At 38.4% G+C, this 18,447-nt stretch overlaps 1 protein-coding gene across 3 annotated transcripts in view; it reads left to right on the top strand.

Moving 5' to 3' along the window:
* Window positions 1–18,447, top strand: part of DMD (dystrophin) — a 1,834,617-nt gene that overhangs the window by 573,575 nt on the left and 1,242,595 nt on the right. For all 3 annotated transcript variants that reach the window (XM_030304767.1, XM_030304766.1, XM_030304768.1), the window contains one exon: window positions 12,459–12,620. In XM_030304767.1, the coding sequence (XP_030160627.1) occupies window positions 12,459–12,620 (162 nt within the window). The remainder of the gene's footprint in view (window positions 1–12,458; window positions 12,621–18,447) is intronic.

Genomic DNA, 18,447 nt, shown 5'->3' with positions numbered 1-18,447 from the left:
GGAGAGAGGGAGACACAGAATCCGAAGCAGGCTCCAGGCTCTGAGCTATCAGCACAGAGCCCGATGCGGGGCTCGAACTCACAAACCGTGAGATCATGACCCGAGCCGAAGTCGGTTGCTCAACTGACTGAGCCACCCAGGTGCCCCCTCTAGGCTCTTTTAAAACTGATTTTTTTTCAAGCCACTTCATAGATTTTTGGGTTGAATGATCTAAACTGTTGTTTAATATTCAGACAAATCTGGCTGAAATTACTTGTACATTTTTTTTTTTTAAAGAAGGATGGGAGAGGGAACATTCAAGAACTTTTTTTTTTTTTTTTTTTTTTTTTTTTTTTTGGCAATGTGTTCTAGTATCTCAGGGCAATTCTTGTATGGAACGAAGAACAAAAATATTTACAAGTTCATCAAGCTCTTTCTTACGTCATAGAATGTAAATATTCGTTAGAGAGTTTGCATTAAAAGTATCCAATAAAATTAGAGAATTGCTTTACTGCCTCTACCTTACCAAGTTTCATGTTGTTTTCAAATCTACCTTGAGAAATGGCTGGTAGTACTCCGCTTTTCCTTTTTTGGATGTTGTTGTGAGCCCAATTAATTGCATTTATCTGTCATTATATAATTCTTATTTATGGCATCTTTCACATTTCATCAAAATCACACAGATGGCAGAGCATAGGAACGTTAGTCTCCACATACTCCCTGCCAACTCCTTTGAATTTCTCACTTAGTACAATTTGATTGAGAATGGCAACAGTATTTTGAAAATTTCCTCTACAATCTGATGATTATTTAGGTTTGAGAACTCTGGCCTTGACCTTTACCTGAGCATGAATTGTTTAAGGCACTTCCCTTTGCCAAGGTGCCCAGTGTCTCAGATGCATTCCTAGTGGACCATTAACTTTTTCATGTCCATACAGTGCTCATTGGAGCTGAGTGATCACTTTATTCCAGCGATGAAGCTCATTTTCAATTCCCAAACAATTACGCAGAGAAGGGGGAAAAGGCAGTTGTCCTTCAAGGCTACATTTCCCTGCTGGAGTAGAAGGAGCACTTTCTAGGATGTCATAGCAAACTTTGGATGGCATAGAGAGTACATTGCTATGTTTCCCAATATGCTGCCACTCTCTCTGTCTCAGACCAAAGCCTAGATGGAACAGACAGTGCCTGTGGGACCAGATTGGAAGACACTAAGCAGTCCTGCATGACTGCTATAGATACTGTCTGCAGCTTAATCTTCAGCTGTATCTGACTTACAGCAAGTGCAGTAACGCTACAAGCGAGGGTCCACCACCAGAGGCCTCCTTCCTCCTCTCTTAGTCCACACACCCTCGGCGCACTGGGTGTCATGTCCAGATGATAGTTAGGTGCCACTGGGGAGAGGAGATGGAAGTGAGAGGAGGTTGAGAAACAGTCTATGTCTATTTCGGCCAGTTTGCTACCTCCAAAGAGCATTCAGTGACAGACAACCATGGCCTGTAACAAGGAATCAGATGTAACGGACCACTTTGCCAGGGTTTATCTGTTCCCCGTGCTTACATCAACACGTGAATCCTCTTTCTGCGCTCCCAGTGTACTGCTCAGGAATTGTACAGCGTATTTGGCAAGCAAAAGAAAAGCAGCTGTTCCCTGCGTCTTGCTCCTGCTGTTCAAGGTGCACATCCCAGCCAAATGAATCACATTGGAGCCAACGACCCTGGCAGGAATTCCTTGCTACAAATCTGCAGTCTTGTCTATCTTATCTACTTGGAGAACAAAAGGTTTGAAAGCCTTATAATAACCTTAGGATAAAATAGTGCTCGGTGCAGCTACGGAACTAGACCTGAGGAATTACTCAGTGTAATAAGGATAAGTAGGGTGACAGGAAGCCATAAACACACTCTGTCTTACACACTTCAGCTTCTTTAGAACCATGGTGATCATCTGGAGTATTTGTGATAAATAAATACTGTTAATCTTCATACATACGGAAAGAATCAAAAAGGATCATCCCAGACATCCCAGGAGAGAAGAGTAGTAGTTTTCCAGTTTCTCAGATACCACTTCTAGTTGGCAGTCTGAGTATAATTTCACTCCACTGATGACCGACTGGACAGGCCGACAGAGTCCAGAACATTTTATTTCAAGGAAACCTCAACACTAGCCTCAGACCGTTATGGGCCTCTGTCACAGTAAAAGGAATCTAGTGTAGATCTCTAATGTACCTCACAACAGAACCGTATCAGATTCTTGGGACCACATTTGAGACTACCTGACTGAAGACTGACATCTGTTTTATAGGCAACCCTTGTGTCATCCTTACTTGGTCTATAAAAGGTAGTGTGGCAGATCAGCTTCTCACACATCATCTAAAGTCGAGGAGGTCAGAAAGGCCTGAGTGGAAAGATTGACTAGTGCCAAAAGGCCTTTCCCTCTGAGATTTCTGTCGCATTGTTGTGTTGGCTAGAAATCACTGCCCTTATGTAAGGAGCACCAAGGACTGTGTCATTCAGTGACAGGTTGACACAACTCCCAGTCTGTACACTTGGTCTCACTAGGTTCTCCCCGACTTGAAGCCTTCTCTTCTTGGGTGATTACCTGCATACCTCAGCACGGAAGCACCAGCAATGGTTTTATAAACGGTGATGCCTTGCCTTTTCTGTACCTACACTTGAACTAGGGAAAAGTCACTGCGTCTTTGGCTTCCTGAGATAATAGAAGCAATTGCCAGAAATCAGCTAAGTTTCTCAGTGGCTACATTCCTACTTGTGTTTCTCATCTCTACTTACTGCTTCATTCAACAACTTGATTATACCCCAAGATTTGGATTTTTTTCTCTTCGGTAGATTCCATGAGTTACGTAGACATGTATTCTCAGTCCTGATTCAGTTTATCCCTAGACTCTGATTCTGTCACGCCATTCTGTACCAGAGCACTATTCTCTGACATTTTAGTTAGTTACAATATCAATAAATTATTAATTGCCTAAAGTTTCGACTTTCATATTGTGAGCACATGTGTAATCGGGGAGTTACCTTTGCCATTACACCAGAGAAGCTTTGCTGACCAGGATGGCCTCTGAAGTTACCTTGAAAAGGCCAGGGTAAGATGAACTCTGTAGGTTCCTTCTAGATTTACTGTATTATAGTTCCAGCACTTTCTTTTTGAAGCTGAAATAATGCATTGGTTTGCTCCTGCCAGCGTGGAAGACCAATTTCATTTGTCTACCCATGAAGATGAATGGATGCAGCAAAAATCCAGAAATGTCTTAGATATATTACTGTACAGCTCATTGACCATCCTATCAATGCTTTACTTGAAAGTGATGGCTATCTGATGTCAACTTCCATTGATAAAGTGATTCCCAAACATTGCTTTCAAGTGTGCTTCCTTCAGAGGTCACAGAAGCACTCCAGTGACCTACAGAGACCTGAAACAGATGAAGTTCCAACTAACCGTGACCCCGGTGGTTTCAACGTTTATAATCTTTTCCTGTAAAGGAAATTATAGAGAGCTCTTTGCACATGGTTTGAGGATTTTTCTGCCCAGTAGTTTTAAACCAAGTGATATTAAAAAATATAAATCTCGAAGATACTTGTAAATAATGTAACATTCTTTTATATTTAAAGAATATGTATACAAACACTTGTGCACATCTGACTAATTATTTAGAGCCTGAATCCCTATCATGTATGCTAAAAAGCATGCCACAAAAACTAATTGTGCCAGAACTCCCCATAAGAGTTAAATCTAAAGTGGCTTAAAGCAACATAGTTTTTTATTTGTTTGATCTTCCTTGTCCAAGGAACAGTGTGTGGAACCTCCTTTCTTTAGGAAAAAGTATGACAGACTAATTTGAAAACAAACGAACAAAAAAGGCAACAAAGAGAAGCTTTTGAAGGTTGCTGAGACAGTGAGTAGTTGAAAATTGTCCGTTCTGCTGTACATTATCTTCTTTCCCCTCTGCTTTTCTTTTAATCTCCATTTAATTCCCTTTGGAAAATACTAGCTGGATTCTTCTTGAAAAGCCTTTCCTTAGCCTGCTGAAAGCACACTGAACCATCTAGGAATATTGTATGCAACTCTGGGAGGATCTACTATTTTCCTTCCACCCTACAAAGTCATGAAAAATGAGATGTTTATTTCTCATCAACCCTAAAGAGGTCTGAGTCTACAGCGAGGCCCAGGGTGTGCCTCAAATTTTAGCTTTTATAAGGATGCCCTCCTGCCAGCTCTGAACAACTAAAAGTTAAGAGAACGTGTTTGTGAGACAAACAGAAGGTGCCTCGTGGTCCTTAAATAATTCCTGACCTTTTCCTGCCATGCCTCCTTAATGACCGTCAAATTATCCTTCAGAAACTTTAATTGGCTGTTCACTGAAATTGTCCATCAGTAGGCGAAGCATTGCATTTGATAGCATCAGTAGTCCACACTTGGGACATTGGTAGATAGTGTATAAAACAAGGCATCACTGTATCTTTATAAGCCTTTTTTGTTCAATATATGAAGTTTATTGTCAAATTGGTTTCCATACAACACCCAGGGCTCATCCCAAAAGGTGCCCTCCTCAATACCCATCACCCACCATCTCCTCCCTCCCACCCCCCATCAACCCTCAGTTTGTTCTCAGTTTTTAAGAGTCTCTTCTTTATAAGCCTTCTAATCATGCCATGCTCCCATATTTCTCGGTGTTTCGAAGACTGTTCCTAGGTCCTTCACGATCTATCTCTTCATGCCTTCCATAAACCATTTCCTACCTTTCCCAAGATCACATTATAGCTGTTCCTCATATCCATCTTTTTCCTCTGCCTCTACTTCAGTTTATCAAGTGTTGAGTTCATTGACCATCACAGCAGTTTTCTGTATAGTTTGAACCAGGTAGGACAGAAACATGAAATATTTTGCTTCAAGCTGATGATTGTTTCATCTTTCTTACTGACACCTTGAATAGATCCCATTGCTTTCCCATTTCTGTGAAATTAAAAAGTTAAAGCCAGTTTAGTTCAGCTTAAAATTTCAATCTCATATTCAGTTTAATGTTCTTCTGCTGTTCCATTTCAAGCTTAAACCCTGGCCTAAGTGATGTGCAGTACAAGAGGAGAGTGATCAGGTTCCTCTCTACATCGCCATCACTTTTCCTTACCCCATCTGTGTCCCATTTTTCTCCACTGGCAGAAAGAAAAGTGGCGAAATTCTCCTGGTAGCTAGCGTTTTTGTGGTGTTTTGCATTTTATATAGCAAGGACACAAGCACTGACTTTTTGGGGGGTGCAAGTGTAGGTTCTTTAAGAGGTCTTACAATAGTTCCTGTGTCTTCCCAATTCTTTGATGAGAAAAACACGCTTAGTGAAAATATCTTCAAGCCTCTTCATTGTGGAGTACTCTTGCTCCTGAAGCATTGTTTCTGCTAGACCACTCAAATATGACTGCCTTTTTCCATCCCTACTTGATCTATGGAGACTTTTTTTTTTTTTTTGCCACACCAGGATTTAGGAAGCACAGCTGCCTCCGCTCCTCAGTATACCATCATTTCTAATTTATTTTCCTTTATACCTACTTAGGCATAGAAAGCAAATAAAGCATTTAGCTGCATGAGCCAAGTCCAGGTTTGTAATTAGATGCCATCCCAATTTACTCTGGACTCCCAGACTCTATGGGTAATAGACCTGGAGCTTCCTTAACTTGCTTAGGGTAGAGAGGTTGAAGTACCACTTTTTATTCTTCTTTGAGGAGTTGACCAATGATGTCATCACACTGTCTCCCTTGGCCATGGATTCAGGCTATGATTCTCTTCAAAATCTACCTGGAATGTTGGAGTAATGAGCTTGGTGGAGTAATGAAATAAGAGCCAGCTTTCCTACCTCTCATGTAAAGTTTTCTGAGATAAAACTTGTTATCTTGATCTCTTAGAGAGGAATTTAGGACTCACTGTTTTCAGTTCAAGACTGTAGCTAAAATTCTAAGATAAGAGAGTCCATTGCATTCATGATCATAATGATGGAGCTTCAGAGTAGCCCATAAGTTGCATAAGAGTTAGGAGGAAACAGCTAATGGAAATGGGTGAAGGGGCAAGGGCGATACAGGCTTCAAGTTATGGAATAAGTAAGTCCTGGTAATAAAAGATACAGAATAGGCGCTATAGTCACTGGTATTTAATAGCATTGCGTGGTGACAGATGGTAGCTACACTTGTCAAATCACTGTGCTGTATGCCTGAAACTAATGTAACATTGTGTGTCAACTGTAGTTCACTAAAAAGTGCTCTCCAACCCACCAAAAACAATTCAGTCAAATTGAGTACTTTTATGATTTGGTATTTGAGCAAATTACAACCACTCTATTGGTAACAAAGAAACACGAAAAGGAAGTAGTTGCATTAATTTACTGGTGTGCTGAACGTGAGACTCCAGAAAATAGAACTTTTCGGTCAACGACAGTCTGTGTGAAGTCAGGTGAGGTTGTTAAATAATGCAGATCAGTGGCCTCTGTTTGCTCTCCACATTAATTTCTGAAGAGCCGTGGGAGTAGGACTTGTTTTTAGCACATCTCTTTCAGGACTCCCACCTTCTAGCCACTGTCCATGAGAAAAATACTTAAGTCGTTGTTCTGTTTTGTGCAAGGTAGTGGCATTCAAAGTGGGGCAGTTAATGTTCTTCCCCAAGCAGAAGCTTCAAGAATTAGCGGTTGCTTTATTTGCATCAAAATTTGAGAAATAGTTTTCTTTAGTTCACTTACTACTAAAATAACTCAAAGAAAGGAGGCCTAATTGAAGAATGGCTATCATATTTCATTACTTAGGGAAAAGAAAATAAAACAATGATGGAAGTGAAAACATTTTACATGTGTGGGTCTAAATGACAAATACTTAGAAACAATAAATCATTGTGTTTTTTTTTTTTACTACAAGATGATCATAAACCATATTGGTTTTTTTTTTTTTTTTTAATTTTTTTTTCAACGTTTATTTATTTTTGGGACAGAGAGAGACAGAGCATGAACGGGGGAGGGGCAGAGAGAGAGGGAGACACAGAATCGGAAACAGGCTCCAGGCTCTGAGCTGCCAGCCCAGAGCCTGACGCGGGGCTCGAACTCCCGGACCGCGAGATCGTGACCTGGCTGAAGTCGGACGCTTAACCGACTGCGCCACCCAGGCGCCCCCATATTGGTTTTTTTTAATGAACCATCTGACATGTCTTCTTTCCCTTTTCTTAGAAATTCTAATGAATACAATTTAAAGAATCCCTAGGTAATTTGTCTGCACAAAGAGCCTGAATGTTTTTTTTCCCCATAAATTAGAGCAGAATGGGCAAGGATCTGCAATTCTCGAGAAAATCCACAGTCCAGACTTCTGAAAAGCCAAGTGCATCTCAAAATCCCAGCCCACTAAAAAGAATCCCGTTTTTTGGCATAGGGCCAATGAAAGGGCAAATTTTACATTGTTAAGCCTGGATCTACTGTATACTTTATGAAGAAAAAACTGAGAGCTGCTTTTGCCTGGCACATAGTAAGGAACCAAGGAATATTTATTACATAGTTGGATAAAAAAAAAAAAAGGTTTGTGCAAGATGCTAAGATAACAAAGTGCATCTTTTGCACAGTCATGTTTTCCTTTCCTCAAGACTTACATCACTCTTGTACCCCTCCACAAGGGGTTCCACAGCAAACGACTTCCTCATGAAAACCTCCTCTGCCCAGTAGGTCCCCCACAATCATAGCCAGGCATCAAAAATTATTCCCCAGTTTTCTGCCAAAAAAACCCCCCAAAACAAAAGCAAATCAGGTAAAACAATAACACACTCATAAAAGAAGAAACAAAATAATGACAAAATCTCTCCCCTTCCCAAACCCATATCCCACAGATCCTGAAAGGAAATTATTTTTGTGGCCTCAAACTAACTCATGCTACAAAATGAATTACATTTCTTGGGAATTTCTCTTCTAGCAGTTTTTTTTTTTTTTTTGTAATCCATACATATATTTTTTAAATTGGTGGAGTATGCAACCAAGAGAAGAATTGCATCAGTATAGGATAGGGAATTTTGGACAAAAACACTTTTCTGGCACTTTTTAATTCCTATCATGTAGATTGTTTTTCTTGTTTCTTTTTTTGGCTAAAAAATGTTTCATCCTTGCATTCTCCTAGATTTTTTTCTCATTTGGTTGTTATCTCCTATCGTGAGAAACTATCTGTAAAATTCACTTCTGCAACATATTATGTGCTTAATAAGCATTTGCTGCTGGCTAGAAAGCTTAACTATAAGGGAAATAAATCTTTATAATTTTCTCAGAAGTTCTTATTTTAATAGGAAAAACACCCATATTCGTAACTTATTTGCAGTCAAGTCAACTTATTTGCAGTTGCAAGTGACTTGCAGTCAAGTCTGTTATTTACTAAATGAAATAAAAATTACTGTGTTGTATAGCAACTTTAATAAGTATATCAGGACATATAGTTCCTTAAATGAGTGATGATTTGTAGAAAGCTATTGGGATAATGTGTGTAATGTGTTTCACTATATTTAAGCCTGCATTCGTATTTTAAATACCTTTCTTTATTTTGGTTCAAATTTCCACTTTTTATTGCACTTGAGAAATTTACTATTCCAGAATGAAAAATTCATTTCTCCAATTTCTTAGCCATGTCATTCTCTGATTTAAGTGTTTGTAGTATTGAAGCACAAAGGTTATTACTTAAAACAGAATAGGAACGTAAAAAACAATTCACTGTGGAGACAACTTTCCGTTGCCAACAAAAATCAGTCAGCTTTTGATTTTATACTCCAGAAAACTTTGAAGAAATAATAATAATATATTTTCATGTATATTGATTAGTTTAAATAAGTTTTCCTTGGATTTTTCTGAAAACCGAAAGAAAATTTTGTTATTTTTTTTTCTTCGGTACCTAACCATCATTATGATTCACTTTTGTACTTTTATATTTTTGCCGTTGATTTCCAACCTTTCGGTGTGTTTCTAACTCTCCTCATACTTGCTACTTGTGTTCATCTATACGATTCCTCTTACTGCTGAGAGGATTAGCTGAAGACATGATGCAACATTTTAAAACAGTAGTTGAGCCATATTCTGGACCAGCAACAAAAAAATGATTATGGTTCAGATCTTCCTACCAGCTCCAATCAGTGAGACAGCACAGATCGAGTGGCCAGAGGGTCCTAGACAATCCACAGGCCTGGCATCCCATCAGGGTTTGACCAACAAGATGTTTAGAAATAGAAGGCAGCTTATGCCATCATTAGTTCAAAGAATTCTATAAGCTTAGATTGACATCAGGTCTTTTCTCTCTCTCAGAAAACCAAAGAATCCATGTAAATCAGTCTCTCTTACTGACTGCCAGGCCAGGCAAACAACCAACCTACCTAAGGTCAACTCTTCTGCTATCATCTCTTAGGTCATTTTATTTCTTTCAATCCATAGAATCTCCTGACTAGAAGAGGTTAGATTTCTAAATATAATTTTGGGGCTAGACATGTTGTTTAACATTATGCTGTATTATATCCTATTATCTTAAAGCACAGGACAGTAGGTTGTTTTTGCCTTCAGACGGATAAAGGATGAGACTTAAACAATGCCTGAGTAGGCACTTACCGTGTGCTGTGATTGGAAGCTTTCTCCAGCCACCTGTCACAGTGGTGAAACTTTATCATTAGGGATCCATTTCTCTGCAGAAAGTCTGGCTAGGCTACAGACATTCTCTTGTACAATACAGACAGTTCTGATTATAGCCATGAGCACTGTTAACTGAATTTTGATTTGATGTAACTTCTAGTTGAAGTTTTGACTGAAGAAAGGGGAAACAATATTTGAATTAGACTACAGGGCAAGATCTTGGTCACTGATTGGGATGAAGTGTTTTAACAGAAGTAGATTAAAGTTTTCTTTAAATAATGGTGTATTCTGATACTTTTAATTCCAACACACACACACACACACACACACACACACACCCCAAAATAAAACAAAACAAAACAAAACAAAACAAAACAAAACAAAACAACAAAACTGGAAGAACTTTTCTACAGACAATATTTCTATCTGGTGGCGACCTGTTCCCCAATTTCTTTTGCAAATCCATTTTTCAACTATTTGAACTCTTCTCTGTTTTCCCTATCAAAAAGCTTTGTTACACCATTCATTCAGTCATCAACAAAAGTATTCGTCTTTTTTTAGGAACTGGTATTGAGCAATGAACAAGGCACCCACAGTCTCTAATCACATTGGTACTTAAAGTCTGAAGTAGGGGCAAAAAAAATTAATGGGAAATTACAGTGTTGTGTGATACATGCTGAGCCAGCAATACAGAGTACAACGGAGAGCATAGGGTGTCAGGGACAGCCACCTGGTGGGGGAGATGTCCACATTTCCAAGGTAAGAGTTAAAGGATAAAGGTGAATTAGCCAATAAAAAGAACTTAGGGTGGAGTTGATTGAGGAAAGAAGAGTAGTATGTTTAGGGCCAAGTATCAAGAGGGACATCGTGCATGTTCAGGAATGAAAAGTAAAATTTCTCTGTAGCTTGAGCACGAAGTAGAAGACACCAGCAGGGACTATGAAGGAACTTTAAAGCCATATTAAGGAGTATTGCATTGATCCTCAGGAAAATGAATACTCACTAGGGGATTTTAAGCAGAGAACCATGATTGCATTTTAGAAAGAACACACCATAGCTACATTGCAGATGGGTAATGATAGGATAGGATACCAGCCAAAAGCATGTACTGTTTTTGAGGCAAGAGGTGATAATGACCTCAACTAGAGTAATGACAGTGGTGTTGGGGTGGGGCAGGGGGTGGAAGAAAAGGATGGAATCAGAAAGTATTAAGAGGTAGAAGAAAGGTTCGGGAATTGATTGATTAAACACAAAACGGTGAACGGCATGATAGAAGAAGAGGGAATATTCAGAATTAAGCCTAATAAAGGCAATGAATAATTGTAAGTCACTGAAATGGGGAAAAAAGTACAGAGGGAGAGCAAAAACAAGTTGGAGAGGTGAGAAGTAGGGGAGAAGGGGACGCAGAAGATGCCGATATTTGGTCCTGCTGCTGTTTTGGTTCCTGTGGGATGTCCACGTAGAGATGTCAGGTAGGGTATCGCATATGCACATGCGGAGATCGAGGGAGAGACCTGGACTGGAGACATAGTGTTGAGAGATGGAAGCGTTAAGAGGGCTCAGCGCAACTAAAGCTGTGGGTGGAATGAGAAAAAAGGAAAGCCAGGGGCAAAATCCTGAAGATTTCCTGTACCGATAGAAATACTGACAATGTCTTCCCACTCCTGCTGCAGTGCAAGACCCTGGTCCAGACCTCTTAGCCTTATTCACCGTTGAGTAACAATGTGTTCCCACTTGGCCTCCTTAAAGAATAATGGTATCTCTAATACATTTTAAGCTTCAGAGCCAATGTATGTATTCTTTTTTCCTTTACATATTTTTTTTGAAGTATAGTTGGCACTCAATGTTACATTAGTTTCAGGTGTACAGGGTAGTGATTTGACAAGTCCATATATTACGCTGTGTTCATCAGAAGCAGGGACATTTTTAAAACCCCATTCATGGTGTGTGGGAAGGATAGTTCTCTTGTACCAGGTAATCATGTGTACACATCGTGTTAGAAAGAAAAATACTTGGTATGATGCATAACTTAAGGAATTCTCATTAAATTCCTTGTCCCATTCCTTACTTTTAGAACTCTTCTTTTAAAGGTGAACAGATCCTTGAAGGGAGACTGTGCAATCTGTTCAGCATTGCTATTTATATTTGGAAAATGTTAAATTATCTTAATCATACCTATAGTAACAATCAAGATTAATTGCGGCTATATTAGGATTACTTATTTGTTCCGCCTCAGCAGTAACACAGATCCAGTTGTGCAAGTTATTTCCATAATCCAAATTGTGAAAAAAAAAAACATGGCGGAAAAAGCCCATGGAAAACGGGTACAAGCCATATTTAAAATAAATCCATAACCAGATGACTATGTGAAATTCTCCTTTTGAAAAGGAGCTGATTCTGAACAGATTGTCTATGTGTCTCACTGGTGGAAGTGGATTATCCATCTTGAATTGGATTGTGATGACGATGACCCTATTCTAAGTAAACCAAATCTCTTGAACTATATAATGAGATCAGGAGGAACATTCGGTCTGAGAACGACAGATTGCAGTGTCCAAGATGCTTTCACTAATGTTTTTTCCACCCTCTTTCCTTGATATGCATAATTCTGTGGTTTTGTCCTGCGTATATTCCTGATCCTGTAGTTCTGTATGCTAATTCCTTTTTTTTTTTTTTTTCTCATTCTTACTCTTATTTGTGTAAGCAGAGCTGAATGAGTGGCAGGAAGCTGCGGAATCTATCTTACAAAAAGGTGATGGTGGAAGAATCTAGAATCTTCATTTACTTTGCAGCTGGGTTGCAGAAAAACTACCGCGAGTAAGCATTTCACTGATTCATTCTCACTTATTTTCTTTAGGCTGTGAGGAGGCAAAAGTTGCTTGAACAGAGTATCCAGTCTGCCCAGGAGATCGAAAAATCCTTGCACTTAATTCAGGAGTCCCTCTCATCCATTGACAAGCAGTTGGCAGCTTATATTGCTGACAAAGTGGACGCAGCTCAGATGCCTCAGGAAGCCCAGGCAAGTAGACTGGGAACGAGCTACTGTTATTGGGTGTATTATCTGAATAGGACATTGCTGAATTTCTGAGTTAAAATTTATGCGGCTCATTGTATGGAGTGTTATTTCATTGGCTGATTTGAGTATCTGGAGGCACGGGGAAAAGAGAGCTCTAGGTTAGTACTCTAAGCTTTATTTTTGAAAATATATGGTGGCAGAATTTAAAACAGAGATACTTAAAAGATAGGGAAATGTCATATGGAAGTCTGCTGTTTCTCAGTGTTTTCAGACTAAAGCTAGAGGGAAGCCTTAGGAATGTAAACTGTAAACAAATTAGTTTTAGTGGTACCACTAAAAATGCAGCCTCAAAAAATTCAGTCTCAAATATTTTATTATCAGCTCATCTCTGTTATCTTGGAATCATAATTTATAGGATCTCTATATTCTACACTTAATGTATTGCAAGTAGTTAATAGCAAAATGTTTGAGATATAAATTTGCATTTAATTACTAATAATCATACCATATGCACTCACATGTACTCACACATCCCACTCTGTTCAATCCGAACTGTCCCAAGCCAGATTTTCTAGAATGAGAGTTAAAACAGTAATGGAAATCAATCTAAGATCCCTTTATACTTTATCAGTTTAAGCTATACCTCAATTAACTTTTACCTTGGAAAGTATTTTTTAAAAGCTGCAATTCTATTTTTAAATAACATTTCAACCTATGTAAAGTATGGTAGGTATTATTTATTTCAATATCTTTGATATTTTCTGATAGTTATGTAGCTACTTTTCAGATCTTAGGTACATATTATGAACCTAACAGCCAAGGATGACTCAGAGAAGTATGTTATGATAGGAGGGGCATTAGAAGGTTATATACCCATCCCAAAGGCCCTCTTCGCACTAACTGGTGGAGATGCCCGAATGTTTTCATTTTAAAATGAATTTTTGGATTAACTCTTGGATTTATAGGTCATGGTTACAGTGCAATTACAGTGCACTGAGTCATAGTTAAATTGGTGTCCAGAGCATCATTGTACACAGTAGCATGGGACACTTTACCATATTGTCAAATTCTGACCAAAGAAGTCCCTGAGAACACGGGGCAGAGTATAGTGGTTTCGATAGAGTTACCAAGCCCAGGGCAGAGGGGTTCCTCAGTGCAACAGGGGATGAAGAAGATGTGGTTTGGGGGAATCCTGTTGGCAGAATCCTCGTGAGTCACATAGAAAATTTTATAGGCAGGCTTTAGAAAAATGCATGTCAGGAATGACATAAATTACCGAGTTGGGAAGGACTACATGATTATAAACTAAAAGCAGAATAGAATCGATTCTTTTTTTAATTTAGTGACATAAACTTGGAGGAATGTTTGATTAAAGACTGCTCATAAATTTCTGAATATAATTAAGGGAAATTTTGAACAGTATAAATAATAAACATTAAAAGTGAACATTTGTACTATAAAATATATAGTTTTTTAAGGCCTACAGAATGGAAGTATGAGTAGCAAATTTGAAACAAGCAATAGCTGTTATTGTTTTAGAAACAAATGGGAGCTTTTAGGAAAAAAAAAAAACAGCTTGTTTCGTTGAAAAGGCTGTGGATCCTGAGTATTTTAACTGAGATATAAATCCAGGATTCCATAAACATGAATATAACATACTAGTTTTTAATACCATAATAGAAAGTGTTTGGTTTTCTCCACTAAAAAAGCTGTAGTAAAAATGTTTTTAATTATCACAGTTTGAAGTACTTGGAAATAACAGCACACATGTCAACTAAGAAATTTCAAATCTACTTGAGAAAAGGGATTTTAGAGCACTAACAAGCTCAAATCCGTTTTCCATGAATTTCTGGTTGCACGGGCATTTTCAAGATACTTCTCGACTTTGAATTCCGCCACTGGTAATATATAATATTGGAAAATGCAAGCCTCCTGAAAGCTATTGAAACATTCTTCTCCAAGATATTCTTTTAAGATGACAGCTAGTGAATTGTTTTCTGGAACAGAGTTATCAGGTACTCAGATTTACTTCAAGGATTGCATTTCCTGAAGCTTGATTTGAAACTCTCTTCAAAGAAACAAGTAGAAAGTAAAGAGGTTGTCTGTGAAGTAAGAACATAAGCAGAGTTTGTCAGACAAAGAAGCCACTAAGAATGCCACCAAAATGACAATTTTTTTTTTGAGTGTATATCATGGGGGCTAATTTTAATGGTTTGTATTAATGCAAAACAACTTGTCTCTTTAAATTTTCATCAGACTTCATTGCTAATTAAAAGATTCCGTCGGGGTGGGGGGCGCCTGGGTGGCTCAGTCAGTTAAGCATCCGACTTCAGCCCAGGTCATGATCTTGCAGTTCGTGGGTTCGAGCCCTGCATGAGGCTCTGTGCTGCCAGGTCAGAGCCTGGATCCTGCTTTGGATTCTGTGTCTCCCTCTCTCTCTCTGCCCTTGCTGGTGCTCTCTCTCTCTCTCTCTCTCTCTCTCTCTCAAAAATAAATAAACATTGAAAAATTTAAAAAAAAAAAGATTCAGTGGACTTAGCTTTCCCATTTCAGGAATCAGTACTTGTTTTAGTATATCACTGAGAAGCCAAACAAAAGGAATAGCATTACCGTATTTAGTCATCTTAAATAATGTGCTCTGATTTCCTGTCACACACTGGCCACTTAGATTTGTGAATGTCTGACTCCACCGTGTGGTGCAGTGATAGTTTTGCTATCAAATTTAAATCTGTTCTTCAAGCCTTCTTTTTCTGCCTTTTAAGATTAAGATTCTCAGGTATAACAAATTCCTGGTATTAAGGACATCCATGCAATGTGTATACTTTCTAACTCTTCATATATACTCTTACTATTTATAAAAGTAGATATAGACCAGAATAGGTCCTTGCATTCCATTTGCATTTGTAACTATAAGGCAGAAATGAGCCCCCCGCCCTGCCTCAGCGTGTTAATTGATCAGTTATCTGTCATGATTATAGAATTGAGCCTTCTGATTCTAAATCTGATTAAAAATATATACTGTTTTATTTACTGGCATGAGCTCACATGAGTAAAGCTTAACCATTTAGACAATAAGACTACATACTGCAAGGATATCGGAGCTTACAGTGACCTGAACATTTCTTTTCAGTCAATCACACATAAACACACCAAAATCTTGAATAGTTTGACCACAGCATCAAAGCCCCAGTGCCAGGCCATTTAAAGAGAGATCTTTATTCAAGTACAAAATTAAGGTGACATCTTATTGATTCAAATAGAATAAAGCAAATGGGGAGAGCTCTTCTAGATACACAAGTTTATCTTCTAGATACATAAATCAGAAACTTAAAGAACTATTTCAAAAATAGTATGATTAAAATATAAAAATCAAGGGGAATTTCCTCAAAACAGCATTGTAACTTTGCAGAATAAAATCATTAAATTATCTAACTGCAAAGAAACACATACCACGAATATAGTTATTTACTCCTTAATTTTCCTGCAGAACTTACCAAAACATGGACATTTAGTTTTAGCACCTAAGATCTGGAAGAAAAACCGAAGTTCCCAGGGGGTGCCCTCGGCCAATCATGTCAGAATTTCTGTGTAGACTCAGTCATGAGAATTATTGGAAATTCTCCAGGGTATTTTCACATGTAGCAAAGGTTGAGAACAGCTTTGGAGAGTTCATTCTTGGTAATGGCTGAGTTGCCCCACAGTCTTTTCTTCACATCACATGTCTGAGTACTCACTCCTTGTCGTTCACATGTATGGCATTGTCAGGATTTCAATGGGAGGGAGTTGGGGTGACTTTCTTCAATTTTGATTGTGCCCTTACTCTTATGGTAATTGGATGAAAGTAGAAAACACAGCTGAGAATTCCTGCAGAAATGAATTAATTCAGACAAACAGAATTTTCAACAAGGATGTTTGAAAATGAATTTGACTTGGTTTTCTTGCTTTCTTATCCGCTCCCCCTAATTCTGCATATGTTAATGTGCCAATTAGCTCGGATGTGCCTCTAAATTATTGTAGGAGCCATGATAGTCTTGTCTAAATAACCACTTTAATATCTGTAATTTGTAAAATTACGAAGACATTTCAGTCAGCATTTTTTTCTTTCCTATTCCAGTAATTTCATTATCTTGATTCTGCAGTACCTGTGAAAAATCCACCATTGGTAGCTGTTGAAATGCTCTATATCATTGAGTGTTGATGATGTGCACTTGAGAGAGAATATTACGGTATCACTAAGATTACCACAAGAAGCAGTGGGGCTGCTTAGCAGTGTTGGCAGTAGCTCAACTACATCCTGCAGGAATCCTGCAGATTCCTCATCCCATCTTTTACAACATCATCTCCCACATAGTGTACTTAGGTGCATGAGTAGAGAGAAACAAATTTAAAGCAGTCGAGGAAGCAAGTTATCATCAAAGGAGAGGACCTCATAATCACCATAGAAAAATGCTCCTATATTTCACTTGTCATGATAGGACTTTTGAGTATTCCAGGTTCACTATAGACCAGATTTCTTCATTCCATCTCTTTTTCTATCCCATCAGCAATGTGGCTAAAACTTAGCATCGACAAATAGAAAAGAAGGATCTTCTTTTGAGCCCTGGGTGTTGTATGGAAACCAATTTGACAATAAATTCAATATCAAAAAAAAAAAACCCAAAAGAATATGTCAAAAGGAAAAAAAAAAAAGAAAGCTGCGAATTTAAGCTGACCGCATTAGGTGCACATCAAAATAATTCCTAAGTGAGGTCTTCCTGTGTTTACTGAAACTAAATCTTATAACTCAGTTTAAATATGTTTGACCATATTTAAATGTAAGCATCCCAAACTATCAAAATCAATGGCTTAAAAAATAAAGATCTAAGTACGGATTTTGGTCTATCAGATTAAGCTTATGATTTCATTCTAGAATAAAAAAGACTTTTACAATGTAAATAAGCACATTTGAGTGCCAAACGACTCACAACAGTTTAACTCTGCAGCCTACTTCCCTGATTTATGGATTAGACCGTCTAAATCCTCACAGCAGAATTCATTCCGGATTTATGTGATGATGAAGTAATTTAACCATAGAAGAAGAATATGCAGATGTATTACAGACATTTGGGTTCCATTGGTAAACCCCACATGGGCATAGCAGAAATAGTTTCTTTTCACCAAGCAGTAGAAATATGATGGCCCACACAACACAATTAATTTCGAATGTGCTCTAACATTGCACTGCTCCCTATGCGTGTTACTGTATAGACCTGATGATTCCCCCATTTAGAATGACTGTTATTATTTTGATATATTTAACAGTGTGGGAAATAATTGCAAGCAAGAGTTGCAGAGGGTGCACCAGATTAGAAATTTGCTACCTTTGGGGCGCCTAGGTAGCATAGTCAGTTGAGCCTCCGACTTCAGCTCAGGTCATGATCTCACAGTTTGTGAGTTTGAGCCTCGCATCGGGCTCTGTGCAGACAGCACAGAGCCTGGAGCCTGCTTCAGATTCTGTCTCCCTGTCTCTCTGCCCCTCCCCTACCCATGCTCTGTCTGTCTCTCTCTCTCTCTCTCAAAAAAAAAAAAAAAAAAAAAAACGCTAAAATAAATAAATAAATAAATAAAACGTGCTACCCATCATTGACTGTACTTGGAAAAATTACATGGTATCATGTCCTCACAGGATGTATAGTGGTAAAGAAATGGACATCTTTCATATTATAAACTCAAAAGCATACATCTTAAGTCTGCAGTTAAATTACAGCATCCTGTTGTGAAAATCTACACATTCTAAACACAAAGGTGAAGGGAGCTGCATCTGGCTATGGTCGCAGTGGAGATTCTTGCA

The sequence above is a fragment of the Lynx canadensis genome, chromosome X (assembly GCF_007474595.2).
Source record: "Lynx canadensis isolate LIC74 chromosome X, mLynCan4.pri.v2, whole genome shotgun sequence".
Classification (NCBI taxonomy): domain Eukaryota; kingdom Metazoa; phylum Chordata; class Mammalia; order Carnivora; family Felidae; genus Lynx; species Lynx canadensis.
Note: the sequence above shows the minus strand (reverse complement) of the source record. Positions and strands in the feature narration are given on the sequence as shown.